Raw genomic sequence first — 27,679 nt, forward strand, 5'->3', positions numbered from 1 at the left:
TGTTATATTTGTAGAGGTACAAATTATTCAACAATTGTTTAATAATAGAGCCTTTACCTGACATGGCAGAGCCTGGGGTAGAAAGTTCAAAGTAGCAGGTTAACCAATGGCTAGTTCAATTGTACAAGGTGCACCAGCACCATGCTTCTTTTCAGACAAAGTTTATGCATATATGACTGAAGGTATTTTAAGTATAACAACTCAAGGATGGATTCCAGAAGTAAATGATATTACACTTGTTGAAGCTATAGAGAAGGCAAAACTGAAAAGCATTCTTTCATGTTAAAACACAACGTTTAGGATGGTCATGAAATCTAAGGGTTTTGTGAAATTAATTTTTATTGGTGAACAGATTAAAGTGTGTTGCAAGAAGATGCCATGTTGCATGTTTTGCAACAGATTCACTCAGGGGAGTGCCATCAAGAGAATCGTTACAATCTGCTAAAAACATCTTAAAGTACGCTATGTTTAAATCTTTAAAAACGAAATAATTTACAAATTCTGCATAGTGTAAGTCATTAACCCTTTAAAGGCCAACTTCTCTTTGTTTGACTTTAACATGGCTTAGTGATTGTGACAAAGACGATCTCAATAAGGTTTACTCTTATATGACTTTTACTACCATTTGAGCATTACAATCCTTATCAAGAATTTTAACTAAACGAAAGTAATTTTCAATTTCATATTTTTATTAAAGTACACATTAAACCATCCCAGACACTGTTAATAAATTGTATTTGATGCTTGACTTTTAAGTTAAGATAACACGTGGTCCCTCACACACTCACAAATTCTTGTCATTTTCTGTGTTTGGGAATAAGCATTAGTGAAGTTTCAAATGCACTGTTGCCATTTTTAGAGCAATTGTAATGTATGATTTTTTACATTTCCTGCCAATGGTGGACCAGCTTATGATTGGATTAGGTTTGTTCCATGTGATGAAAGCAATGAAAGAAGAAAAGGCAGCAATGAAGGCACTATTTGTTGTGGAGTGTTCTTATTTTTTCCTTCTGCCGATCAACTGTAAGATGGGATGACAGCTGAATTTAGTGAAGAAAGAAGCAATTGCAAAATGGCAGAAGTTAATGTTTATAAATTCTTTCTTGATTTCTTGCATAATTTCGACGCTTTCCAAGGTATATCTGCTGTGTTGCAAATACAGCATACTAAATGTATAATGTAAAAAAAGATTTCCAATATTCTATTCTTGTTCACAACCTGAAAAAATGCCATTTCATTCTAACTCTTAACTCAATATTAGACTTCCATGAATTGATCAGTTTTATAATTGTTAACTTAAGTGACATATACGCCCGATCGCGTTTAATACCAATGCCTCAGGATTTGCACCTCAGGCATTTTTATAAGTTCAAAATGAGATTTGAAATTTGAATCGATTGGGTTTTTTTTTTCTAGGGACACATGCCACTAGCACCTTGTGCATGTTGCATAAATTTTTAACTGCATGCGAACAACTTCCACGATTAGGATTACCAAAACCCATAACGGTTAAATTCAAGCATGGATGTACAGAAGGGTGCAAGAGTCGGCCAACTACTTCAAATTAAGATCTAAGCATTACATTGCCTATTTATATCGACATAGTCACAACCAACGAAAAAAGGCAATTGACTCTGCACTTATCAAAGAGAAGGGATTTGGTTTCATTTAATAATGATAATTGTATTTCATCATTTATGGGGGAATAGCAATCAACGGGAGTGTTAACCATAAAAAAATCTATTATTTTTTCATGGTAACAACTGCATTATTAGTTAAGTTCATATTTAATTGTTTATTTAAAAAACGTTAGGTAACAATGAATCCAATTTGATGCATGTTATCAATCTTTCATGTTAGTACTCAAAAGCTCTTGTTACGAAAGAGCAATGCATTTTGGCATATGTAATGAACATTAAATTTCATCCCTAAAGGAATCTTCAGTTTCATCTTTTTCCTTTAAATAGCAAAACAAATTTAAGGTCTCCTTGGGACTGTCTGGATATCTGACATTTTCGCGCTCACGACTTACAAACATGCACTAGCTTTTTGTTCTGCTACGTAGATGACACAATCACAGCACCACATGCAGACGAGATTGATGACTTTCACACTCACATCAACAAACAGAACAGCCACATACAATTTACCAAAGATGTTGAAGAAAACGGAACTTTTCCTTTTCTCAAATGTTTGGTAAAACATGACAATCAAAAACTACGAACAACAGTTTATCGCAAGCCAACACATACAGACCAACTACTATACCAATCATCTTATAACCCTACATCACATAAAGCCACCACTTACAAACGACTTATTCACAATACAAACAAACGACCAACTAAAAACATTACACTTCACACTAATTCACAATGACAATACACAAATGACACCCACACATTACAACTAAAAACACGACACCTAAATCACACATCACAACTAAAAACATTTCACTTCACACTAATTCACAATGACAATACACAATTGACACCCACACATTTTCTGTACACACAATACAATGATGTAAGAACTGGATAACAAATATGGCTCTGAAGATGACTACCGCTAAGGTTGTCAAAACGTCAGTCAACAACAAAAACAGTCCTTCTCAGGACTATACCAACCTGGACGATCTACATTTACAAACATGTAACGATACTCCCGGGTTCAAACCATTTACTTTATACTAAAAGTATTCCTGATATGAACTTTCGTCACTGATGTCTTCGAAATGACGCATTTTGATTTCATCAATTTTATCTTGACTGACCCTAACAAGACAGTTAACACCCCCAGAATCTTTAGGCAAAGAAAATAATAAATTAGGAACTCCTGGAGTGGTTTCATGGCAAGACAACCTAATATAATGCGTATTCCAGTATGCTTTCATTTTGTTTAATGATGCTTAAATTACATCTTGGAAACAGAACCATAAGCACTGTCTGTGTAATGTGCTTTCAAAGTTCACTGATCCGCTATCCTGTAAATCCTTGAAAAAGTTAATCCAAGAATCTGCAAAAGTGAAAGTATGTGATCACAACTAACCTACACCTACTCAAGAACGGACTATTTTTCTCCATAAGACCTCCAAGACTCAACGATGCTAAAATCCTCGCAACATTTGAACGGATCCATTACACTATACAAAACAAGCTCCAAAACCAAGATTACATCCGCGTAAAGAATGAACTCATCCACATTGCTCAAAGCTACATTTCCTCATATACTCCGTCACCATCTGATCTCAAGAAACATCGCATACTAAAGGACATTAGGAATAATAAGAACATTATATTGTTAAAACCAGACAAAGGCCAAGTAGTAGTCATCATGGAGAGGGAAGTATACAATAGCTTTTGTTTAAAAATTATTAGCGATAAATCCAAATTTAAAGTACTAGACAAACACCCCACACTCTCAAGAGAAGCTAAACTACAGCGCTTTTTTATAGGAAACTCAAAAAACAGGGCTCTATTGACAACAGCACCTATTCCAAGATCTTTCCTTCAGGCTCACAACCAGCAAGGTTCTATGGCCTCCCTAAACTCCATAAACACGTAGACCACAGCACGCCACCGCCACTAAGACCAATAGTCTCTTCCATCAACTCTTACAACTACAAACTATTGAAATACCTATGCTCATTACTTAGCCCTTTAGTTCCCAACGATTACACTACTAAAGACTCCTTCACTTTCGTCGACGAACTAAACAACCAAGACATCAACGGCAAATATATCATTTCCTTTGATGTTAAGAGCCTCTTTACTAACATTCCACTAACTGAAACAATAGACATCACACTCGACTTATTATTTACACAACAACCCAACTTTCACATCAACAGATATGACTTTAAACAATTGTTCAACATCACTACATCACAAACCCACTTTCTCTTTAACGAAAACTTTTATGATCGGACCGACGGGGTGGTAATGGGTTTTCCACTGGCACCAGTACTTGCCAATCTCTTCATGGCCTATCATGAAAAGAATTGGTTAACTAACTACGACGGACCAAACGTACTTTTTTGCAGACGTTACGTAGATGATATTTTTTGTATATTTAACAACGAAAACGACGCCTCATTATTCCTTAATTATTCAAACCTACAACACAAAAAAAATTACCTTTACAGTAGAAAAAGAACAGGACAATAAATTGCCTTTCTTAGACATACTTATCACTAAAGACACAACTTCAGACAAATGCATAACTTCCGTCTTTCACAAGAAAACTTACACTGGACTCTTAATGAACTTTTTTAGTTTTACACCACGTAATTATAAAACAGGACTTATAAAAACTCTCCTTGAACGCATCCACAGAATCAACAATACAACAAACGGCTGCGAAAATGACATAAACACACTAATTGAAACTTTAAAACGCAATTCTTTTCCTGTCCATTTCATAGACAAAGTCATCCAATCATTCAACGACAAAATACAATCAGACTCACAAGCATCAGATGAACCTAACCAAAACAAGTTAAACATATACTATTTCAAACTTCCTTACATTGGCTCATACTCACACACCACTCAACAAAAACTACGGAAGTTAACAAAACGCTTCTGTGTTGACTTAAAAATGAAATTGGTCTTCTCATCTTACAAAATATAAAATCTTTTTAGTTTTAAAAACAGTATTCCATCTCCACTCAAATCTTGCATGGTTTATGAATTTTCATGTGCGGGATGTAATTCCCGTTACACGTTGGTGAGACAACTCGCCATCTCTCCACACGCATCAAAGAACACACACATTCCGACAAGAACTCACATATTTATAAACACCTTCACACTTCACCACATTGCAAATCAAAATACAACCATTCATGTTTTCGCATCTTAGACACCGCCAACTCTCCTTTTTCTCTTAAACTGAAAGAAGCGCTCTACATTAAAAAGCTCAAACCAGACCTCATCAATCAAATATACCACATTAATACAATATTTAAAGTGCTACTGAAGTGAAATTTTCATGTTTCGTTTTACGATACAAACGTTTTCTCTGTATTTTACTGATCATTTTGAGCTATCGCCCACTGAATTTAGTCGATGGGAACGCATCAAACTTTGCGTTCAAACATGGCATATTTGCTTGTTTTATTGCGAATTTGACTTTGAGTGCGTGACGTCATTTAAAGGACGGAAGTTCAGTTTTAAAACTCTTAGTATATAAAAATTATATACGAACAAGCATATTTCCAACTGGAATTTTACATATTTTATAACTTCTCTTCGCAAAAATTGCGTATATTTAGTGACAAATGAGCAACACGCATAGGTAAGCAACATTTACAATCGATTAGAGTTTTATAAACTTCTTGAATTAACTTATATTTCTCAATAAACTGGGTGCCGCATCCTTGACGAAGTCTGCGGTTTTAACACACACGCAATGTTATCAGAAACTAATTGTAACGCGCTTATTTCCAATCATCCAATGTATACTACTTTTATAAACTTCTGGATTAGACTTATCATTCTTATCATATGGGTGTCGCATCCTTGACGTAGTCTGTGGTTTTAAAACCCATGCAATATTATCACAACGCACATAATATACGAAGAATAATTTTTTATTAAGTTAGTCAAACGTAACGATACACCGCAAGTTAAAATATGGCGAGTAGGCAAAATTCTGCAAAAAATCGTCGAGGAGGACAATATTGTGTTGCTGGTTGGCCCAACGGAAAAAGTTGTACAAACAGTCAACACACAGAGGGTGTCTCAGTACATCGTTTCCCCATGAATGACAAGGAGAGGCTGAGTAAATGGACAAAATTTGTTAGGAGACATAGGCCAAAATTCGTTCCTCAGCAGTACTCTGTGCTATGTTCAATGCATTTCGCAGATTCTGCATTCACCGTGAACGCAACAGTTGCAAAATCGCTAAACATGAGACGACAATTGCGCTATGATGCTATTCCAACCATAGACTCTGTAAAAGGCATTTCAATCCAAGGTGATAAGAGCAATCGCGACCGCAGAGTTGTAAGTACAAAATTATACAAGTTAAATTACACAAGTTTGTATGCACAACCTGGAAATGCATGTAAATGTGTCTTATTATCTTCAACAGGTGTTGCGTGAAGTAACACGAAGTGTAAAAGATGTTGAACCCGCTGTTAAACATACTGATGATGAAGGGAATTCTGACGAGTGTAACACGACAGAAAGCGTTGATAGTGAACCAGTTAGAGAGGATTCACCAGAACCGCTGCCAAAACAAGAGCAAGTTGAAATGTGCAGTAGATGCGACATACTTGCCAAAAAAGTTACAAAACTACAAAAGAAACTCAGTTGGTTAAAAAAATCAAAAAAAAAGGCTGAGCGACAGTTTAATCATGGTACGTATTTACTTCTTGAAATAGGTGGTAAATAAATGTATTGAGAATAAGGTGCTTTGTATAAAATTTTTTTTTTTTTGAAATAACAGGTTCTTTACGAAATAGTCAGAACTTGACCCGTTGGTGTAAATACATTTTATACAACGTTTGTCATCGACCATTGGAAATTTACGCACTGTTACCTATTCTACGTTTTAGGAAAGTGATGATTCCGATACTGAAAGTGACAGTTCTCAATCCAGTAATGAGCCAAATGAATTTTTTAATATCGGCGATGTCCAGGATATTATTGGTGATCCTGACATTACAGATATGGATTGGCAATATGAAGACGAACCGTTTTCATCACAAGATGAAGCTGAAGATTCCCAGTCGAAAAACACTGTTAGGTGAGTTACAGCATAAATGTCGTAGAAAACGAAGTTCAACTTGTATATGTGCTTAATTCTGTTTAGCATGGAACCTGGTACCCTGCCATGTGACGAACCCAAATTCATTGTCTTTTATGGCATGCTCATATCACTGTTCAGCATGTTTTGCTTCAATTGCAAAAGTCCAAATCCTCAGGTGGAAATCAAAAAGAAAGGTTCAATGGCTGTTGTAACTCAATGTTGTTCTATTTGTGGACCAACTAGAAATTTTCAATGGAACAGTCAGCCATATGTATTGGGAAGGCACGCGGCTGGAAATCTCATGACAAATTTTGCCATTCTGATGTCAGGTGTCAGCATAAGTAAAGTGTTTTTACTATTCAAGCATTTGGGCCTTTGTTCAATCACCAGCAGAGCATATTATTTACATCAAAACAAGTTCCTGGTCCCCTCAGTGTTATTGCACTGGGAGAAGTATCAAAAGCCCTGATTGAAAATGTGAAAATATAGAAAATGCTACTTGGTCTGGTGATGGCAGATTTGATTCGATGGGCCACAGTGCTAAGTACTGTTCTTACTCCATGTTTTGTAACAGTATTTCCAAAATAGTTCATTTTGACATCAGACAGGTAGTCATAATATTTTTCAACTAATAAACAAATATTTTCATGTACATTTAAGATAATCAGTTCATTTTACTTGAACAAGACCTCAAAAATAATATTATAGTTTTTACATAAACTTCATTACCTTTCGTTTAGTCAAATCAGTCAGGTAGTAGCAATGCCATGGAGTTGGATGGAGCTCAAAGATGCTTCAAGTTTCTTCAAGATAGTGGACTACAAATTCCAATATTTATTAGCGATCGTCACAAAGGGATTGCAAAGTGGATTCGAACATCTGAGAAGGAAACCCAGCCCTTCAATGATTTGTGGCATGTTTGCAAAGGACTTTGCAAAACAATATTAAAGGCTAGTAAAGAAAAAGGCTGTGAGTTGCTGGTGTTTTGGATTAAAGGTATCTGCAAACACTTATATTGGTCGGCTATGTCTACTAAGATGGGATATGGAGAATGATTGTGGCAAAATGGAAATCCATTGCCAGGCACATTACAAACAAGCATGAAAACCATCCAGATGAGTTGTTTCCTAAATGTGCTCATGGAGAGCTAGATGAACGTCTATGGCTTCAAGTTGGTATGAGCATGCACACATTTAGGCAGCAAGACAGAATTGAGATTTTTAAAATGTCTAAAATGTTATTTACCACTTTTCAGATGGGATTGTATTCTTTTTAAGGAACTAAATCATATCAGCGACTTTCCTCCATTCTGTTGAAAAAATCTGTTCTTAAAGATGTTAAAAAACTATCTTCAGAAGCACAAACTAGTTGTCTCGAAGGTTTTTATTCAACATTAAATGGTTGGCATCCAAAGATGGCCCACTTTTCTTGGCTTGGTACATATTTGGCTTGGCTTTTTTACTTGTTCCCAGTCAAGAAAAAAAATTACATAGTAAATGGTTTGTTCTGTTTAGGCACGTACTGGCAGTACTTCATTTCAATGAAAACCTTCACAGACAGCCAAAAAAAAACAAAAAATGGAACACCATATTATTCTGTGACATACCCAAAATTTAAATCAGGGGATGAAGTAGTAAGAACTGTTTCTTCAGCACCATCATATTGTAAGTTTAGCATGTATGCATTGGTACTCTTGACTTACACATCTAACCACTTGTCATTTTTCCAGACTATGTTAATGAAATCAAAAATGTCATGGTTCTTAGTTATGAGGAATCCATGGACAACATATTTAAGAAGTATAAGGAAAAAGTCCCAGAAGCCTGAAACAAAACTTTCTCGGATCGAATTTCCAAAACTGAGGCAATCAAACGGCAGTTGGATAGGAAACAACTTTCTTCAACAACATTGTTTCCCACATGTAAGTTGTTCGTGCTACCATGTATAATAGGTATGGCCAGTGCATTCTAAAAGTAAACACATTAAATTGTTATTTATAGATCAACAGCAAGATGTACTGCAAGCAAAAGGTTTAGACAAAGAAAAACAAGCTGCTTCAACAGGTCCTTCAGATCCAAAAACGCGCTTATGCAAAAATTGTGGACAGCCAATGAAAGGACATCCAAAAAGTCATTGTCCACAAGAATTACTTGACAAATATTCTTAGCAGGCCAACTTTAAAGTTAGTTATAAAATAATATACTATGCTACAAAAAATGTTTCCTACTTCTATCAGTTTCTTTCCTGTGCTGACTTGTAGCCAGCATGTTCTTGGCCTAGGGGATTTCGTAATGGAAATCGTTTTCGGATGTCTGTGTAGATACATGCAGGTAATGGTCTAGAATTTTCCCAACCAAGGCATTCACACAGCCATCGAATGACCCAATGGTATGCAACTGCTCTTAAGTATCTATGAGAAATTCAAAATAGTAATTTCTATTTGATTATTAATTTTGACTTCACACAACAAAATTGTGAAGCATCACAGCACAATAATGAACCACATAAAGGTAAAAAGTAGAGGTACATGGCAAGATATTAATCATTCGTTACAAAACAAAATTAGAAATCAAAAATGTACTAACTCATTTTCATGTATTCTACGACGCTTGTATGACCTTCCATCTTGGTCTCTTAGAAGTGAGCCAACATTCTTCAAGACTGTGGCACGTGTCATAATCGTGTACTCTTCGTGAAGAGTAACACAGCTAATTTTTTCAATGCTACCATCGAATACCAGTTTATGTAAAGTAGGCCCAACCTCTTGACAACAACGGTATTCAATGGCATCTGTCAGCAGTTGAGTACGACACAAGCTACATGCACACCTATAAAAAAGTGGTTTGTTATCATATTTTTTGTTTAATTTCTTCTAGAGTTCTAATAACATTTATCAACTTACCACTTATCTAACTGAACGGTTCCTTCGAAACTCGCTTCCAATGTTCGAGGTTCTAAGCCGTCTGCGTCTTCTTTGACAGACACAAAATTCTCTCCGACTGCGTTCGCAAGAGGTTCATTTTCGTAAGGATTTACAACTGAATTAGCCACAATTGTCTCCTCATCGCCGGAATTCGAAAGTAAATTTTCATTTGCCATATCTGAGTTTTCAGTTTCCGAACTGCGTTCACTTTCACTGCTTGAAGAACTCATATTTTATTGTGCATATGTGTTAAAAATCTAACAAAATACTAGTAAATCAATGCTCATACTTCGACTTCCGTCCTTTTAATTACGTCACATCCGTATAGTATTTCAGTAGTAAAAATTCGCACGCGTAACCCAACTTTGAGCAACAATTTATTGATGATCCCGTGCTTCAATATGCATAAAAATTATACCAAAGTGATCAGGAAAGATAGAACTATTTGATTATAGAAAAAAATCGATACCCAAAATTTCACTTCAGTAGCACTTTAACTTGTAATATATCATCTAACACTAATTCTGTAATTTAATACACTTAACGATAGTCACATACACACATATATATATCATGTAAATAGCATAATCACCTTCATTCTATGTACTGAAGGTGGCATAAGCATGCCGAAACATGTTTACGATAAAAAAACTTGTCGTTCATTTAAAATGTCTCATAACCTACAACTATTATCACTTTAAACAACTTTCTCGCCAGCTTTTTTAATTTATAAAGTTACTGCGTCTTACATATTTCTAATAGATCCTACTTACCAGTACAAGACTTACAAAAATGTGACCACCAGTTTTCAATCCTTTGGTTTCTAGTGGATGTTAAATATTTATGAGCATTCCCATTATTATGAAAATAACATTGAATGGCTGCAATATCACCATTCTCTGTTTCATAATCTGAATGAGTTAACAAGGGGCATCCACCATGTTTGATCATACAATTGAAATACAATTTTGTTGGCTCTTTTGGAGAGTTGTTTGATTTGCATATGCCAACAGTGATTAGGACCACAAGACAAGTACTTTCGCCATTTAAGTTTATTTCCCTTTCTTTCCTTATTGGCCTGGGGATCTAGTTCATGGACAACTCTAGCCACAACACTCCGTGGGGCATGTAAATGATGATTTACTTAAAGTATATGCCAAATTTTATGGTAACCAGAATATTGTCCAGCCCCTTCCATTCCTGTTTTGATAATATCCCTGACATATTGCTCATCAAAATTGTCATTTTGTTTCTTCAAGTTATACTTTTGTAGTTTTCTTTTTAATGTGTGGACACACATCGTAATACCATGATATGTTTTTAATAATTTGATGATGTCATAATACTTGTATCCCAGATGAAAACAGTATTCAATACAATCTTGTTCATGGTGACAGGCATTTTGTGGAATTTCTACAAATTGAAAGCAAGAAATGTATTAATTGATGTATATTTCTAAAGGTTTGTTATATGTCCCCGATATCACAAAGTATGCAATAGCTCACACAGGGGATGAATCTTACACATAAAGACATAATGTATGATCAAATGCTTCACAGAACACCGATCAGTGATCACTGTAATAATACTATGATTAAATTTACCTGAAAATTCTTTTCCGCACTTATGACAGTATTTTGCTGCCTCATTAGCAAATTCCGTGCCACATTCGCTACGCACCATTTAAAGGTGTCACTTTTGCTATACAAGTTTCACTTTGTGTTTTCACTTTGTAATTTTTGCCGCCATTTTGAATTGTAAGAATTTGATATATTTGACAACTAGAGCCGGTCCACCTCCGATATTTCCCATTTCTATGGAGAAGGTCCATTTCTGCGTAGATCTATTTCTACTTTCAATATTCTGTCAAACGAAAGTCAAACCAAAAGAACGCACCGTTTCTTCCCAATCTCAGTCAATAGTTATAAAAGTTAGAGATAAAAGTTAGAGAACGACAAAGTAAAAAGGCTAGTCTTGGCAGATTTTTCATTGCTGTCCCATGGTCCCATATGCTCTCCAACGAATATACATGTGACCAGAATATCGAAATAATGACTGATATCATTAACTATGGACTAAACAAAATAATGCCCCAACGTTCCCTCAAGGTTCATAAGAATGATCGTCGATGGATGACTAGACATCTAAAGAGACTAATCTCTAGACGCCAAAGAGCATTTGCGTCTGGAAACGCTGCCTTATTTAAAGTTCTTCGAAACAAGGTTAACAAAGAAAGGAAAAGCATTTGAAAACTATATTATAAGTCTAAAGTTGAAAACGGTAGAAATGTAAAACCTAATAAGTGGTGGTAAGAGGTCAAACTGTGTGAAAACTGTAAATTTAACCAAAAGAAACTTGAAGACATGTTATCTACAGATTTAGATAGAGATGAAATAATTTTATATTATAAAATCAACGAATCCTTTATAAATGTGATGCAGGAATATTCTCCGCTATCTCCTGATGCATATGTTTCTACGGATGAGAACGACCAGTTCATCGAAGTCAACGACATCGAGGTTGTTGGAAAGTTAAGAAAAATTAGTCGCTCAAAGGCCAGTGGTCCTGATGGTCTCCTTAATTGGATACTGAAAGACTATGCAGATATTCTCACGTTACCAATCACACTAATTTTAAATGTGTCTTTCCGAAACTGTCAAGTTCCTAGGATGTGGAAAATCGCCGATGTCGTTCTACTGCACAAAGCATCATTTATCACTAAGAGTCACTAATGAGTCACTAATGTGAAAATTTACAAATGACACCACTGCTTCAGCACTAATTTCATATGATTGGGAAACCTATCTACGACAAGAAATCAACCACATTGCTAAATAGTCAATAGAAAATAAATTCACCCTTATTCCAAGAAAATGTAAAGAAATGATCATATATTTCAGAAAAACGACTCCAACGTTTAATGAAATCTTAATCAATGATCAACCTTTCGAAAGAGTTCAAAATATTAAAATTTTGGGACTCACAATAAGAAATGATTTGAAATGGAACGACCACATAAATGTTATCACTAAAAAGCAACAAAACGTCTATACTTCATTAAGCAGTTGAAACGTAGATAAAAAAGACCTTGTTTGTTTTTACTGCGCTATAATACGATCACTTCTTGAGTACTCTTGCCAAGTATTTCACTCTGCTCTACGAAAATATCTATCTGATGATTTTGAGCGTATACTAAAGAGAGCTGTAGTGTTGTAGACACGCCCCTTAAAAGTGACAATGACATGTATATATATAGGAATGAGAAATGTTGAAAAACAGATATTAGAGAGCACAATAGATAGATACTAAAGGAAGAAGATAAATTCTAAACATTACATTGGCGACAAAGATGGGATACGAACCCACGTGTGCAAAGCACAATGGATTAGCAGAGATATACCTGAAGGCATGCCCACTGACTGGGTCTCTCTGGTGGTGATTGTTCCCAAGCGTGATGGTAACATTCGATTGTGTGTTAATATGCGGATAGCAAATACGGCTATCAAACGAACCAGACATCCAATACCAACTGTGGAAGCTGTATCCATGGAACTCAATGGAGCACGTATATTTTCAAAGCTTGATCTTGCTCAAGCATACCACCAACTAGAGCTAAGTCCAGCATCCCGCAGCATCACAACATTCTCAACTCATTGCGGTCTCTATCGTTATAAGCGATTAAACTATGGAACTAATGCCGCAGCTGAATTGTTTCAACATAATCTGCAGGAAACATTGCTAGGAATTAAAGGGGTCAAGAACATTGCTGATGACATAATCGTATTTGGAAGTAATAGAGCAGACCATGACCGTGCACTGGATGAAGTTCTTACCCGATTACAAGATCACAATCTCACACTTAATTGCCAAAAGTGCAAGTTCCTGAAGAAGAACCTTGAGTTTTTTGGGTTATTATTCTCAGAACATGGGGTCTGCCCGGACCAAAAAAAGGTAGAAGCTTTCGTTAAAACTACAATACCCACAACGGTCAGCGAAGTGAGAAGCTTACTGGGTATGGCAAATTACAGCTCTAAGTTTATCGAAAATTATGCTACCATTACAGAACCCCTTCGAAAACTAACACGTAAGTGTGCGCGCTTTGCATGGACGTGGGAACACCAAGCAGCTTATGACAAGTTAAAAAATGCACTAACCAACAGTCCAGTTATGAGTCATTTTGATACATCAAAAGAAACGTCGGTATTAGTGGATGCAAGCCCAGTTGGCTTATCAGCCATATTAACACAAAGAGATCCTAAAACAAACGCCGATAACGTGATCTGCTATGCTAGTCGGGCTCTTTCCTCAGTAGAACAACGATATTTGCAAACTGAAAAGGAGGCCCTTGCTATCGTGTGGGGTATCGAACACTTTCACATCTACCTATTTGGGGCATCGTTCACCCTGATCACTGATCACAAACCATTACAACTTATCTATAATAATCCTCGGTCCAGACCTCCCGCCAGGATTGAGCGATGGTTATTGAGACTTCAACAATACAATTTTCAAGTCATTTACAGACCAGGTGACACGAACCCTGCAGACTACATATCCAGACACCCACAATTACAGACTACCAAACGCAACATCGCCGAAGAATACATCACGTTTGTCACGACAAATGCAGCTCAAAATGCCATATCAATTGAAGTCATCAAAGAACATACGACCAAAGACATAAGTCTTCAGGCGGTAAGAACAGCGGTCGAGTCGGGTGATTGGAGCAATCAGTCTGTGAAACCATTTCTTAGCATCAAAGATGAAATATCTGTGGACAACACGAATGGCATACTCCTACGAGGAACGCGGATTATCATTCCAACAACCCTAAAAACAAGCGTTGTGAAGCTGGCCCACGAAGGCCACCAAGGAATAGCCAAGACTAAAGCTTTGTTATGCCAATACGCCTGGTTCCCTAATATGGACAAGGCCGTCAAGGATGAAATTGAAGCTTGTCTACCATGTCAATAAATGGATCAACCAGCCCACCAGAACCATTAGCAAGTCCAGAAATGCCAGAGGGCCCTTGGCAAACCATCCATGCTGATTTCTATGGTCCGCTCCCTACTGGACAATATATCATCGTGCTGATCGATAAGTATTCGCGATACCCAGAAGCCGAAATAATCTCAAGTACCTCCGCCAAAGCACTGATCCCTAAAATAGATGCTATTTTTGCACGGCATGGAATCCCATTAAAGTTCAAATCTGACAACGGTCCACCGTTCAACAGTAAGGAATTCTCCAAATATCTACATAAACTTGGGGTGAAGCACGAGACATCAATCCCGTAGTGGCCGCAAGGAAACTCTGAGGCCGAGGCATTCATGAAGCCTTTAGCTAAAGCGATCAAAATAGCCTGTGCGGAACATCGCAATTGGACACAAGAACTTTCAAGATTCTTACTCAGCTATCGCACTACGCCTCATTGTTAAACCAATGTCCCACCAGCTCAACTACTATTTCACCGACCATTGATAGGTATCCTACCAATGCTAAACCTCATGGACAAAGTGCTAAATAGACATAAAGAGGCGCAGGCAAATGATTTTGAAGCAAAATCGAAAGGAAGAGAATTGGCAAACAAAAGAAGAAGAACTAAAGAATCAGATATCAGCGTGGGAGACAAAGTCCTCTTAAAACAAAGGGAGAAAGATAAATTCACAACAAAATTTGAGCAAACACCATACACAGTGATTTATCGTAGAGGAGCTAAAGTAGTCGCTGAGAACCACAACCATCAAATAACCAGAAACACATCGTTCTTTAAAAAGATAAGAGACAAGTTGAGAGAATCAACTGATGAAGATGAATACAACATCCACGAACAGCCGTACAGACACAACCAATGCGTACCAGAATGTGAAGAACCAGAACCAGAAGAGCCAGCCTGGAGGAGATCAACCTGACAAAGAAAAATAACAGAACAATATGGGAACTCAATAAACCCTGACTTTGTTATCCGTTAAGTTGAGGAGGGATGTAGTGTTGTAGACACACCCCTTAAAAGTGACAATGACATGTATATATATAGGAATGAGAAATGTTGTTGAAAAACAGATATTAGAGAGCACAATAGATAGATACTAAAGGAAGAAGATAAATTCTAAACATTACATGAGCCATGGGCATCCTGGAGTACATTATTAAGATCAAGGTCCGAATTAGCACTTCGCAAATCGCAAATTGCGAAGTGATTTCGATTTTGGCGAAATATTGCGAAGCAAATTTCGTAAAATTGCGAAGCTCATTTCGCATTTCTTGTTATTTAATGTAAATTTGCTTACTGAAAGCACTCTTTTTATATTGCTGTGATGGATGTGTTTTTATTATACTTTGCGACCACTCCCTAAGTTTTAAAATACGTCAAAAGAAATATCAAATGATCAAATTTCTTGCACTATTTGCATAATTTCAAAGCGTTGCTATTACATCATGCCTCAGGAATGTGACTAACAGGAATTTATCCTAAAATGGTCGCAACTTTTTAAAAAACGTCGCTATCAATTGTAATATGAAACGTAACATTTTCAATATTATCTGAAAACGCGAAGTGACAAAGTCACAAACTAATACACACTGCATACGTTAACGATGGCGAAGCAAAAGACTGTAGAAAATTGGGAGCGAGATTTAAACGTTAAATTGATCAAAAGTCTTAGTACAGATAAGAAAAAAGTAGAAGCGTTAAAATGTTCTGTCTGTGTGGAATTCTCCTCAACAATTTCTTCAATAGCTGGTTTTTCGCAAGCATGGACAGATGGGACAACATCAGTCAAATTAGATAGCTTGAAAAAACATGTCCAAGGTAAAGCACATCAACATGCAAAACGTCTTTTTGATCAGAAGTCCTTGGGCGCACAAGTTGTTGAACGATCTCCACTTGGAAGCGGTTTGATGAAAATGGCAGAGATTGACAGGAAAGTAATGATTACTCGTTTCAACACTGCCTACTATTTAGCCACTTCAGAAAGACCCTATAGCGATAGTGAGGGCATCATTACGTTAAACGAAATGAACGGAATGATTCGCAGTTCCAAATTCTGAAACGAGCGTGCTATGGCAAACATCACTGATTCAAATGCTGACAAACTCAAGCAGAAGCTGATGTCTGAATTAAAGAAAACACGCTATTTTTCTTTGTTGACCGACGGCAGCACTGACAACGGCGTTTCTGAACAGGAAGTTTTGTATCTCCTTTTTATAAGCAGTGAAGGTAAATTCAATACACTGAACTGAATTATTTCGATTCTTGTCTTTAGATGCGTTATTTCTATTTTTTCAATGGACAGGTATCCTTCAAATACCTTACTTGTATTAAAATTCGCGCAGTACTAGAATTCGCGCAGCGCTGAGTGCGCGAATTTTAGTACTGCGCGAAATATAATCCGCGCGAAAAGCTTCGTAGTGTTACATGAGATATTCATTGTTGGTTATGCAAATCAGTTGTTTTATTAACGCATATACATATTGACATATGTTTTTAGTTGTCCTGGTAACATTAAAAATCAAAAATGTCTTCATTTTCATCCTGTACAATTTCAGTCGGGATTATCTCAGGTTCTACGTAGTATTCCGTCACGAATGCCTGCATTTTGCTGTATATCCTAAAACTTGCATTGTTCTGCATGACTATTAGGGTAATAGGAATCTCCAAGCCTCCTTGTGGTAATGGGGATCGACGAAATTTGATGTCACACACACATGCTTCTATATTGCCCCCATATTCAAAAAAGAGCTTGCAAAATCGGGATAGTGAACTCACGCTTTATTTTGAAGTCATTTTTGAGGCCACCCAATCGCTTTTTTGATGAATATTGAGGTATTTCTTAATAAAGAAAGCTCAATATAAATGCGTTAATTATTAATAGTTCTTTTGAACAAACCAAAAAGAACGAGCACACAAAACTACTTGCGCGAATTTAAAGCTGCGCGAATAATTGTCAACAAAGTGCGCGAAATTAAATCGCGCGAATTTAAAGCTGAGCGAAAATGAGTACGACTCGAATTTTAATACAAGTAAGGTAAGGTTTTTAGCAATTGAATCACCTACATCAACAAGTGCAGATGGCCTTAAGAAGATGATACAGGATTGCTTTTCCCGGTTTCACATGAACAATTTCCCAAGACAACTGGCAGCGCTAAACATTGATGGAGCTTCGGTAAATTTGGGTAACATAAACCGACTTGCAGAGTTAATCAGAGTTAATCAGAGTTTGACGAAGTGGATGAGCTCCTGACTAAATTGTATTACTTGTACCAAAAGTCGGCAAAGCGCTATCGCGAATTGAAGGGATTCAGCGAGATTTTCGAAAAGAGCATAGCAAAGCCAGCCAAAGCCTTTGGAACGAGATGGATCACCCACAAGTTGAAAGCCATGGAGACCTTTGTTGCCAATTATGTCGCATACATGCTACACATTGAGTCATTGTCCCAGCAAAAAGAGAAGAATTGAAGGGTTTTTTGTCAAAATGGACGTATGCAAAGTATCCTATGCTGATGACAGTATACATTGACATTTTGACGCCTTTGAAGGTAATTAGTATAACGCTTCAATGTTCAGATTTGCTGTCTCATCACAACATATATAATCTGGTGCAAAATTAAGAGTTGTGACTTTTATTTTTAGGTTCTTAGCCTGGGATTCCAAAAGGAAGTTCATGACCCTGTTAAAGCGGTGAAGCGCATTAATGAATTTGAGTGGACTATGGTCAAACTAAAAGAATTGATCAATAAATGCGTTCAGGACGACTCCGAAAAACTTATTAATTTTACACGGTTTTTGAAGGAGTGCGAAGCTACGTCCGACGACGGTAAGTAATTGATGAATGAGTCCCTGACTTTACGAACGCTTGAAATGTTTTTTTACACAGTAGAACCTCACCAACCTTTGACAAAACGTCAAAAAATTACCAGGCATCAAGTGGAAGAACTTGAAGACGATGAAGATGAAGCAGGTACTTTTAAATGTTATAATTAGTGTTTTGTAAATGTAATACTTTATGTCGTAACATTGCCTTTTCTGTTTCTGAAGATGTTTCTTACCAAAAAATAAAGCTAAAAGGGTTTAATGCGTCCCGGAGGAAAGTAAGGAAAACTTATGAAAAAATTATTAATGCAGTGTCTAGGAGTGTGCAAGGAAGATTTGAAGAGTTCCGAGAAAGTGTGGTGTTTTAAAAATCTGCCAGTCATATTGGACTTTGCAATGTGGCCCAAGGACGACGAAGCACTTAAGCGGTATGGCGACAAGGCAATTTTAGAACTGAAAGAGTTTTACCAGGCTTTACTTGTTCAGAATTGATGCAACATTGACAAAGTCGTCTCAGAATGGAATCGTTTGAAGGTTTGAATAGTAAATGCATCGTTTTCCTTTCTTATCATAAAGTTGGATAACTGAATATTTCTTCTGCTAGTGCCACCTCAAAAGCTACATAGTTGGAGCAGAAAAAAAGGAAAAATACGTAAATGTATGGCAAAGCATCTGGGAAAATGTTATAATGCAAAAAGAGTGCAAAATTGTACTGCATATAATTGAATTGTTGCTCATAACACCATTCACGAATGCCAAGGTGGAGCGTTTATTTAGCCGAATGAACAGAATTAAGACAACTCTGCGAAATCGTTTGAGTACCCAACGACTCGACGCTCAGCTAAGAATTGGTGAAGAAGGATGCCCGCTAGCTGAATTCAATGCGGAGGAAGCTCTCCAATATTGGCTAGAGCTAAAGATTAGACGCCCAAATGGTGCAAAACCACCCAAATGGTACAAACGTTGCTGATATTGCAGCAGCTACGCTTTCCGATTTGGAAGAGAACGAATGCGAGGATTTTAGTTTATAGTTTTTAATATTAATAAAAAATATTAGCGTAATCATGTGCATTGTAAAAATTGCGAGAGGAAAGTAAATCGGGGGTCGATCGGAACGGGGGGTCGGTAGGAACTTATTCGAAAAAAGTTGCAAAGCAATTTTTTTGCGATAATTCGGACCTTGAAGATGCATTAACAACAGCTGATATTCCGACCCTATTCAACAGACGTGAATCTCTCAGTAGGAGATTCTTTAATGATATAGTGAAGGATAAGAATCACAAACTTTACAATTTATTACATTAAAGAACTGATGGCATTTATAATTAGCTAAGGACAAATAAAATATTTTATGCAACTAAATATTGCACAAATCGTTTTAAAAACTCTTTTATTCCAAATTTCTCAAACGACATATGTCTTAAATTGTAGGTTGCCCATTCTAGTACAATGGATCCGCTTATGTAATATATCTTTTATTAAATCTTTAAGTTTTACTATTATTAATCTTAATGCTTGTAAATAACTGTATTATTGTATAAAGATTGCATTATATTAGTAAATGAGATGGCTATCAAGAAGGAAGCATGCGATGCAAAGAAGTTTGCAGGTCATACAGACTATGGTCCTAATCTTGCTGAAAAACCAGATAGTATAGCTACCAATGCCTACAACTTTCAGCTCATGAACTACAACAACGGATTTTAAAATGTAAAGAACCACAACAATATTTTAGCAAAAAATTTTAAATTGTAATTTTGGATAGTTGGAAGTAAACACTGTCAGTTTTTTCTATTATTTGCCTTCACAAGTATGTTGCTTTCTATTTTTGATTTTATTTTCTAGTAACAGAAATATCTCATGCATTACAGTTCATCTAAGGGCCTTTTTATATGGAGCCGAGTTACCCGGCTGAGCAAGTTACTTGCCTAGCCAGGTAACTCGGCCCTTATATAAAATGAATGCATTTCCCGGTGAATCGTTTATATGACACATCCGATTTACTCGCCTTGCCGGAACTCGGTTTGTCCAACCCGGCTAGGCAGGATGAATTTTTCCATGGTAACTCGGCGAGGCGTTAAAATTGGCTCTGTTGGTATGCATGTGTACTTAAGAGGCATCCACACACAATATGGCTGAACCCGTAGCAAAAAAGCGCAAAGAGCAAACAAAGAAGAAGGTATTTCGCTGGACTGAAGAGATGCACTCGAATCTTATCGGAATATTGAAAGAATACAAAGCATCTTGTGAATTCAACAACGTCGACTTTGATGCCGACAAAACATTGCAGTATAAAACCTTAAGAAAAGAAATGGCGACAGGGTACAAATATGACAAATCTCTCTTTGGACCTGTTGATATAAGTGAAAGACCACAGGCAGAAGCTAATGAACAAGAAAAACAGATCATAAAGGCAAAGATCAAGGAAGATCAAAAACTTATAGCCCAACGGCACTATGGTATTGTTGAAAATGTTAAAATTTTGCACCAAGGATTTTCAAAAGCTGTAATTGCTGAGACTCGCTGTGGTACTGGAAAATTGGTTTGCGACCACTACGATGATCTTCGTAGTATTTGGGGCAGTTCTGCAAATACAGAACCCCTTTCAGTGGGTGTCGATAGCTGTTCTTTTAATGATGGTAATTCAGAGCTAGCTTCAACTCAGGGTGATCTGTCAGACAGTGATGAATTTGGTATGTCTAATGAAAGTGATTATCTATTGTTTACCTAATTTAATTTAATTTAATTTATTTGCTCAACTTTGTATTAGATCTTTGAATTCATTTACTTCAACAATCTGGCAGTATTTAAAGTAATAAACTTATAATAAACATAGAAAACACAATATACAAACTGTATACGTAAGTAGGATAGTTTACACAGAATTCTAAGATTCAGCATTAAAATAAACAGCTGGTAAATATTAAAATGAAAGAGTACAAGTGCATATGTAGGTATTACTGAAATGTACAATCAAACAACTATAAAAAGCTATTCTTTTGCACAGTAAATTTACTGATTCTACTGTTTATCGCAGGGAGTTAATTTTTGCGATTAAAGGTTCTACTGAAGCGATGGCTAATGCCTTGGAAGGAATAAGTCAGTCTATGGCACAAGTGAGTAATGTCATGGGCAAAAGTATAGAATTTCTTGTCCAGTGTAATTAGCAATCTCAGAATTGGGGTCCAATGCAGTTTGGAAGAGAGGTTTTTCCTCATGCCAGGCAAAACCAAGGACATGTTTTTAACCCCAATAATATTTATCCACACGGACCATCATTTAACAATGACTTCAATTGAATCAACATACATGGAGTTAAACAATGTTTAATTGTTTAGTTTATAAAGATAAACCAAACATTTGTTAGACAAAATAACTGTTAGCATGTATTGGTATATATAATATCCATTGGTTCACTTTTCAACTCAATTATGATAAGTTATGTTTAATTTTGTTAACAAGAACAATGCTATTTGCACAATCTTATGTTGGTAATCTTAGTACAGTACAAGAACATGTTTTTTTATGTTTGAAATTGAATACTTTATTGTTATTGTGACTTTAGGCACATCATTCTATATTAGTGTGATTTTAATTTAATGCAAATCATCCAGTAAGGTGGTGAGGAAGATTGTGTTCAATATTCAAGGTTATTATGTCCCTAATTACTGCCCCTTCTTCGAGATTCCCAGAAAATATAGGGTCTGGAATGTTTCTTGTTTTCTGTTCATTGTACATTGAAGGTGTACTTGCTTTTCCACACTTAATAGATCCACATGAAACATATGCTGTTCACAAATATTATGTAAGACAAAGCATGCGTAAACTGCTGCAGGAATTAGTTCTAATTTTAAGTCAACTTTCTTTGTGAGGAAGCTCTACCGAGCTGTTAATCTTCCAAAAGTGCATTCAATGGGGTTCCTTGCTGAACGTAACATGTTGTTAAAGACAACTTTTGCATTAGTTGAACATGTTTCAAACTCTTTCATGCAGTGTGGTGTGAGAGGGTAGGCTAAATCTCCAATAAGATAGCTCCCAACTTTCGTGTGCCCAGGAATAAGTAAAAGATAGGTTATTGGAATTTCCCATTTTGTAGCTTTTTGTTCAAACATGAATTGGAAAAACTTTTGCATCATGCACGCTAACTGGCCAGCGGCAGTCCACATCCAAAAATAATCCTTTTGCATCACAAACAGCTTGCACATTTTAATGAAAAAACATCTTATAGCAAAAGTAATCCTGTGAATTCCCCGTCAGCCTTAATATGGGGATATGAGTGCCGTCAATGCATCCAAATGCTTGGGGCATACCAAACTGCACTTCAAATTCAGAAATTTTTTTACTCATTTCATCATAATTCTTTGGCAGTTTCAAGTATTTTGGTCCTAATTTCGAACTTATTGCTTCACAAACAAGATGTATTGTTCGGGAGGCAGTTGAAACATGTATCCCAAATGCATTAGCTGTCATTTTAATTGAACCTGTGTCTTTCAAATAATAAAGAGTTATTGCTAGTCGTTTATGAGCCTGAAGTGAACGATAGTTGGGAGAATTTTTTGGAGTGGAAATGTATGGCCTAAGCTCATTTAATAATTGGAAAAACTGGATGCTGGAAAGTCTAAAGTTTTTTTCCTCTCTTCGTTGGGTAAGCTACCGTTTAACATATTTTTCCACCACTGATCTATTCTGCCTCTGGTAACACACAGAACGAAGTCTTCGTGCCACTCTCGACATCCTTCGTTTTTTCAGTCTTTCGGCGTGTTTATTTCGCTTTAACAATAGATCTTTCAATAATATATCATTCCTCATGTACACGTAACTTTGCAAAATTAAAGATAAGCCCTGTACTTGCAGCATAATTACAGAAAAAACATACGTATATCATAATTTTTAATCTTATATTCACCCATTACATTTTTGCTGCGAAACTGTAAGGCTTTTTAAAATATCGTGCCTTCACTTGAAGTTAGCATAGCAAAACTTCATTTAAGATTAGTAAACGGAAGTGCTAGCCGAGTTACCCGGTGCCATATAAACAGATCACTTTGTCAAACCTTGAGCGTGTAACTCGCTCAGCTGGGTAACTCAACTCCATATAAACAGGCCCTAAGGTTGTGAAGTAATGCAGGGTGGCATGCTGCTGAACAATACAAAGTTTCGTGGTACCTGGGGGTATTGTACCTGGTGTACATCATTAAATGGATGTTGAAGAAGATCGAGAAAGAAAATCAGGTGATGATTCAGAATTTGTCAAAAGAAAAGAACTAGATAATGGCGATGATGTTGAAGAGAGAGAAGAAACAATTGACGAGGATAAAGGGTTTTTTTAAAGGGAAGAAGAAGCAGAAGAAGACATGGTTATTGAAGAGTGAGAAGAAGAAGCAAGCGGGCACGTTTGTAGTTTCAAAAGAGAAGAGGAAACACAAGATGACATGGGAGTTGTAGAGGAACTACAAAAACCAACCGATGATGATGCTTGAATGGTTGATAGAGAAGATAATGCAGATATTGAATAGAGAGAAGGTGTAACATATAATGTAGAAGACATAGCAGATGATGCAGAAGCGTAGCACACGACGTTCTTAAAAGAGAGGGGTCAGATGATGAGGTGGGAGTGGTGGACAAAAAACAACTCGCATATGCTGATGCAGTTGTTGCTAATGGAGAAAAACAGAAGTTGAGGCAGCAGTTATAGAGATAGATGAACAACTAACAGATGATGGAGTGGACGAAATAAAAATTGTTGCAGATGTGGAAGAGCGAGAAATTTGCAATGGATGTGTTGCTGTACCAGACTGTTCTTCATGACAAAACATGGATGACTTTCTTTCTAAAAGGTAGTATATGGAAATAAAGAAAAAACTTTAATGAAATACAAGCAAAAGTAAATGAAAGAAGCACCTTTTAGAACCAGACTATGTTAAAAATTCAAATATGCATGCCGAATAAATGATAAAAACAAATCCATGACAGCTTTTCCAGTTCGAGTTTAGTAACAGCTCTCACATATCCAATAAATTCCTTACCAAGACCAGATGTACCAAACTTAGCAAAACCTTAGCCACAACTACGTATATGGGATGCCATCACAACTATATTCCAACCACAATGATAATTTAATATCTCTGCCTGAAATGCAAATACATCAATTTAAACAAAACAATTTGTAGCAACAACTATGTATTAGTAAAAGTTTCACGCAAAACATCTTTGTGACATAAAGGCAAGTTTTTCACGTGCTATGTGTATATCCTATCTCATCACAAAATAATAAAAGATGGCAACATAGCTAGCACATTTTGGTCACTGTTTTTTGAACACAATCGACATTCTGTGATTCACATAATTACTATATCAAATATCCAGAGGCGTTGAAAGAGGGTGGTTGGGAGAGCTAACTTGCATTCTCCCCCCATTTTTCATACGAATTCGCCACTCTCTTTACATAGGTTTTTATAAAATCATAAAAGTTGAAAACATTACATGATGAAAATATGATATAAAGTAAATTACACATACATTTATGACGTTTTAAATTTTTATATTTAAATTTTTCGATTGTGTTTAAATCTTTCGATTGTTTTGTACTAAACTTTATTTTGGCAACCCAACTAACATTTTTAACCTTTTGCCTGAGTTCAGATTTAGTATTTCTTTTCTTTCTTTTTATGTTCTTTTGTTGAGAGGAAGGGAGATAAATTCCTTCTACACTTTTTGGAACAGTGGCACTTAACCTTGCAAAAAGACTTTTTTAGCACCTTTGTTACATCAATAATGGTGTCTTCATCCTAACAAAGAAGTGTGGCTCGGGTGATATTTTCTGTTTCTTTTACTGGATTGTGACTTATTTTCCTTTTCCATGGCAATGGTGCTACTTCAGGTATTTCTGTGTAATCCGATGCAGTGGGTGTGGTTCTTGATTCTGTGGAGTTATTATTGTCATCAGGTTGATGTCCTGTGGATTTTATTGGATAAAAGTGCCTTGTGTCTATGGCGACAAGAGGAGATAAGTTTGTTACGTTAGTTGAGTGATGATAGTTGTGGTAGGTAGGTGATAAAGAATTTTTCTTTCAGGCATAGGTTGCATCTGTTGGCGCTGTTGTATGGTTTGATATGAGTAAAGATGACTGCCCACTTAAGGAAAACTGCCTACAATCATCTGTCATCTACCAAGCAACTGTTAAACGTTAAACTTTTATTTTTAATACTATCCCCTGAAGAGTGAGAAATCACGAAACAGGCTTGTCAGAATGAAATTGTAGTTTTGTGTATTTTCTTCTTATTATCAATATTTATGCTCTGCTCTTATGCATCGAGCACTGTACTTACTGTAAATCAAATAAACAAAACTTCCTATATATATATATATATATATATTCCCCCACCCCCCCCGGTTTACCCCCAAAACAACTTTATTTGAAGAAATATCTAGAAATATCAATTTCCCGGGTTCAAACCATTTACTTTATAATGAAATGTGTAGCAAGAGTGAAGTAAGGGAAATAGAATATTCTGAAATCCAAAACAATTTGCTTTAACTATAACGTTTTCGTTAATGCTGGCACTGTTGACAAATATTTTGAAGATTTTGTAAGCTCAAGTTTATATAGAATGTGAAGAATATTGGTATTTAATTCGCCGTGTTGCTGCATTTGCCAAGTACTTGGCTAATAAACTCATAAGGAACATTTTACAAGAAATAAAGCACATTATTACTGTCATTGAAGAAAGCATTAGTTGTGGATTGCTTTCAAACAATATAAGAAAGTCATGTATGACTGTATTACTGTCGATTTTCATGTAATCATAATTTTGTAAAAGCACTATAAACCCATTGCACTGACGTCACATTTTTGCAAGGTCACCGGTGGAAGTTATGTTCTGGGGGTCAATGGCATTGTATTCTCTATTCTATTATTGTGGCAAGCCAATGATTGAAAGGTCCAATTGAGTAAAATGCCTCCAAAAAAACCAACTCATAAAGGTTTCCTGCCCGGTTACTACGCTAGTATAAGGTCAAAAGAATGTACGGAGAGATATAAGGCAAAAATTTCATTGATACATTGTGTTGACACATACGAGATACCAAAAAACGACTGGGAAGATTGTGTAGAATTATGGCCGAATGTTTCTTACATAAACGTGGGCACGTATTTATTGTTTTCGGTAAGCTCATACACACAGGACAAGATTATGAACTACAAAAGTCTTTTGTGCTACCAGAACTTCGCGAATTTTGGTAAAAGAATTTGGCGATAATCAGCTGATGATTGCAAAGGTATGTGTGTTCATTAATTATATTCACTTTTAATAAGCAATATCTGCTTCTATTTCTAATAGATAAATGTGAAACGCTAACTTTATTAAATTTAAAAATTAGCAATGATTTGTTCAAACACCCTCCATATTTCTTATCAATCATTTGTTGCTATCTAGGTAAATCACTCGCAAAAAATGTCTGAGAAGCCACTGACTCCATGGGTTATCTTTGAGAAGGAAGGGAAGATTTTATCTGGTCACTGTGAGTGTATGGCTGGTTTAGGGAAAGCTGCTCCCATGTAGCATCATTGCTATGGGCTTTAGAGGCTGGTGTCAGAAAAAGGGACTCTCTTACTGTCACTGACAAAAAAGCCTACCGGGTCCTTCCCTCAGCTGTAAAGAAAGTGCCATATGCAAGAGTAAGACACATCTGCTTCTCAAAAAATGGAGCTTCCACATCTCCCACAGCCATTTCCAAAACAATTCCTCGGCCTCCACCTACAGAAAGTAAACTGTCAAAGTTTTATGCAGTATTACAAGCTACTGAGTCAAAACCTGTCATACTTTCCCTAGTTAAGGAATTCTCTGACCTATTTGTTCCAAAGTTCTGTTACCCTGATTTGCCAATTGCGATGTCTGATATTTATGACAAAAGCTTGTTAGGTGCTGACCTTGCTACCTTGATGGAGGTTGCTCCCCACAAGCTACTACTCTATATGGTCCTTCCAGAGCAGCAAAAAATTGTTGAAGAGATGACCAGACAGCACTCTGAGTCCAGACTTTGGTTCAGAATGAGGACTGACCAGGTGACTGCCTCAAGATTCAAAGCTGCCTCACGGACATGCCCAAATAGCCCATCAAAATCTTTAATTTTGAGCATTTGTCATCCTGAGCTAGGAAAGTTTAGCACTGCTGCTACACAATGGGGG

General features: G+C 36.4%; 3 protein-coding genes and 1 long non-coding RNA gene across 5 annotated transcripts; 3 read left to right on the plus strand and 1 right to left on the minus strand.

The window, feature by feature from the left end:
• The first annotated feature begins 5,588 nt into the window (after positions 1–5,588).
• Positions 5,589–8,040, plus strand: LOC124448129 (THAP domain-containing protein 5-like). The gene is made up of 3 exons (XM_046999138.1): positions 5,589–6,008; positions 6,097–6,260; positions 8,034–8,040. The coding sequence occupies exons 1-3, from the start codon at positions 5,637–5,639 to the stop codon at positions 8,038–8,040; spliced, it is 543 nt and encodes a 180-aa protein (XP_046855094.1). The 5' UTR covers positions 5,589–5,636.
• A 186-nt stretch (positions 8,041–8,226) lies between these two features.
• Positions 8,227–8,837, plus strand: LOC124448130. The gene is made up of 2 exons (XR_006948953.1): positions 8,227–8,677; positions 8,757–8,837. It is a non-coding gene; the product is annotated as an uncharacterized LOC124448130 (long non-coding RNA).
• Positions 8,838–9,286: 449 nt separating this feature from the next.
• Positions 9,287–9,909, minus strand: LOC124449226. Its single transcript, XM_047000167.1, has 2 exons — positions 9,659–9,909; positions 9,287–9,584 (listed from the first exon to the last, which is right to left on the minus strand). Exons 1-2 carry the CDS (start codon positions 9,907–9,909, stop codon positions 9,326–9,328), a joined length of 510 nt encoding a protein of 169 aa, XP_046856123.1. The 3' UTR covers positions 9,287–9,325.
• A 7,796-nt stretch (positions 9,910–17,705) lies between these two features.
• On the plus strand, positions 17,706–19,122 carry LOC124448413. 2 transcript variants are annotated; one of them, XR_006949051.1, is made up of 5 exons: positions 17,706–18,217; positions 18,312–18,495; positions 18,559–18,639; positions 18,804–19,025; positions 19,096–19,122. XR_006949051.1 is itself a non-coding variant. In XM_046999430.1 (4 exons), the coding sequence occupies exons 1-4, from the start codon at positions 18,176–18,178 to the stop codon at positions 18,857–18,859; spliced, it is 363 nt and encodes a 120-aa protein (XP_046855386.1). In that variant the 5' UTR covers positions 17,706–18,175; the 3' UTR covers positions 18,860–19,122. The 2 variants fall into 2 exon arrangements, 1 of the variants encoding a protein (XP_046855386.1); XM_046999430.1 differs by having other exon boundaries at positions 18,804–19,122.
• Positions 19,123–27,679: the final 8,557 nt, after the last annotated feature.

This window comes from Xenia sp. Carnegie-2017, unplaced genomic scaffold (assembly GCF_021976095.1).
Source record: "Xenia sp. Carnegie-2017 unplaced genomic scaffold, XeniaSp_v1 HiC_scaffold_23, whole genome shotgun sequence".
Lineage (NCBI taxonomy): Eukaryota > Metazoa > Cnidaria > Anthozoa > Malacalcyonacea > Xeniidae > Xenia > Xenia sp. Carnegie-2017.

What these genes read in the sequence shown, in the direction of transcription:
- LOC124448129 (XM_046999138.1), top strand. Translation starts at nt 5,637, where the DNA reads ATGGCGAGTAGGCAAAATTCTGCAAAAAATCGTCGAGGAGGACAATAT. An exon ending in GCAATCGCGACCGCAGAGTT is followed by an intron (nt 6,009 to 6,096) that starts GTAAGTACAAAA and finishes TATCTTCAACAG; the next exon opens with GTGTTGCGTGAAGTAACACG.
- LOC124449226 (XM_047000167.1), bottom strand. Translation starts at nt 9,909, where the DNA reads ATGAGTTCTTCAAGCAGTGAAAGTGAACGCAGTTCGGAAACTGAAAAC. An exon ending in ACCGTTCAGTTAGATAAGTG is followed by an intron (nt 9,585 to 9,658) that starts GTAAGTTGATAA and finishes ACTTTTTTATAG; the next exon opens with GTGTGCATGTAGCTTGTGTC.
- LOC124448413 (XM_046999430.1), top strand. Translation starts at nt 18,176, where the DNA reads ATGCTGATGACAGTATACATTGACATTTTGACGCCTTTGAAG. An exon ending in CGAAGCTACGTCCGACGACG is followed by an intron (nt 18,496 to 18,558) that starts GTAAGTAATTGA and finishes TTTACACAGTAG; the next exon opens with AACCTCACCAACCTTTGACA. An exon ending in AGACGATGAAGATGAAGCAG is followed by an intron (nt 18,640 to 18,803) that starts GTACTTTTAAAT and finishes TTATTAATGCAG; the next exon opens with TGTCTAGGAGTGTGCAAGGA.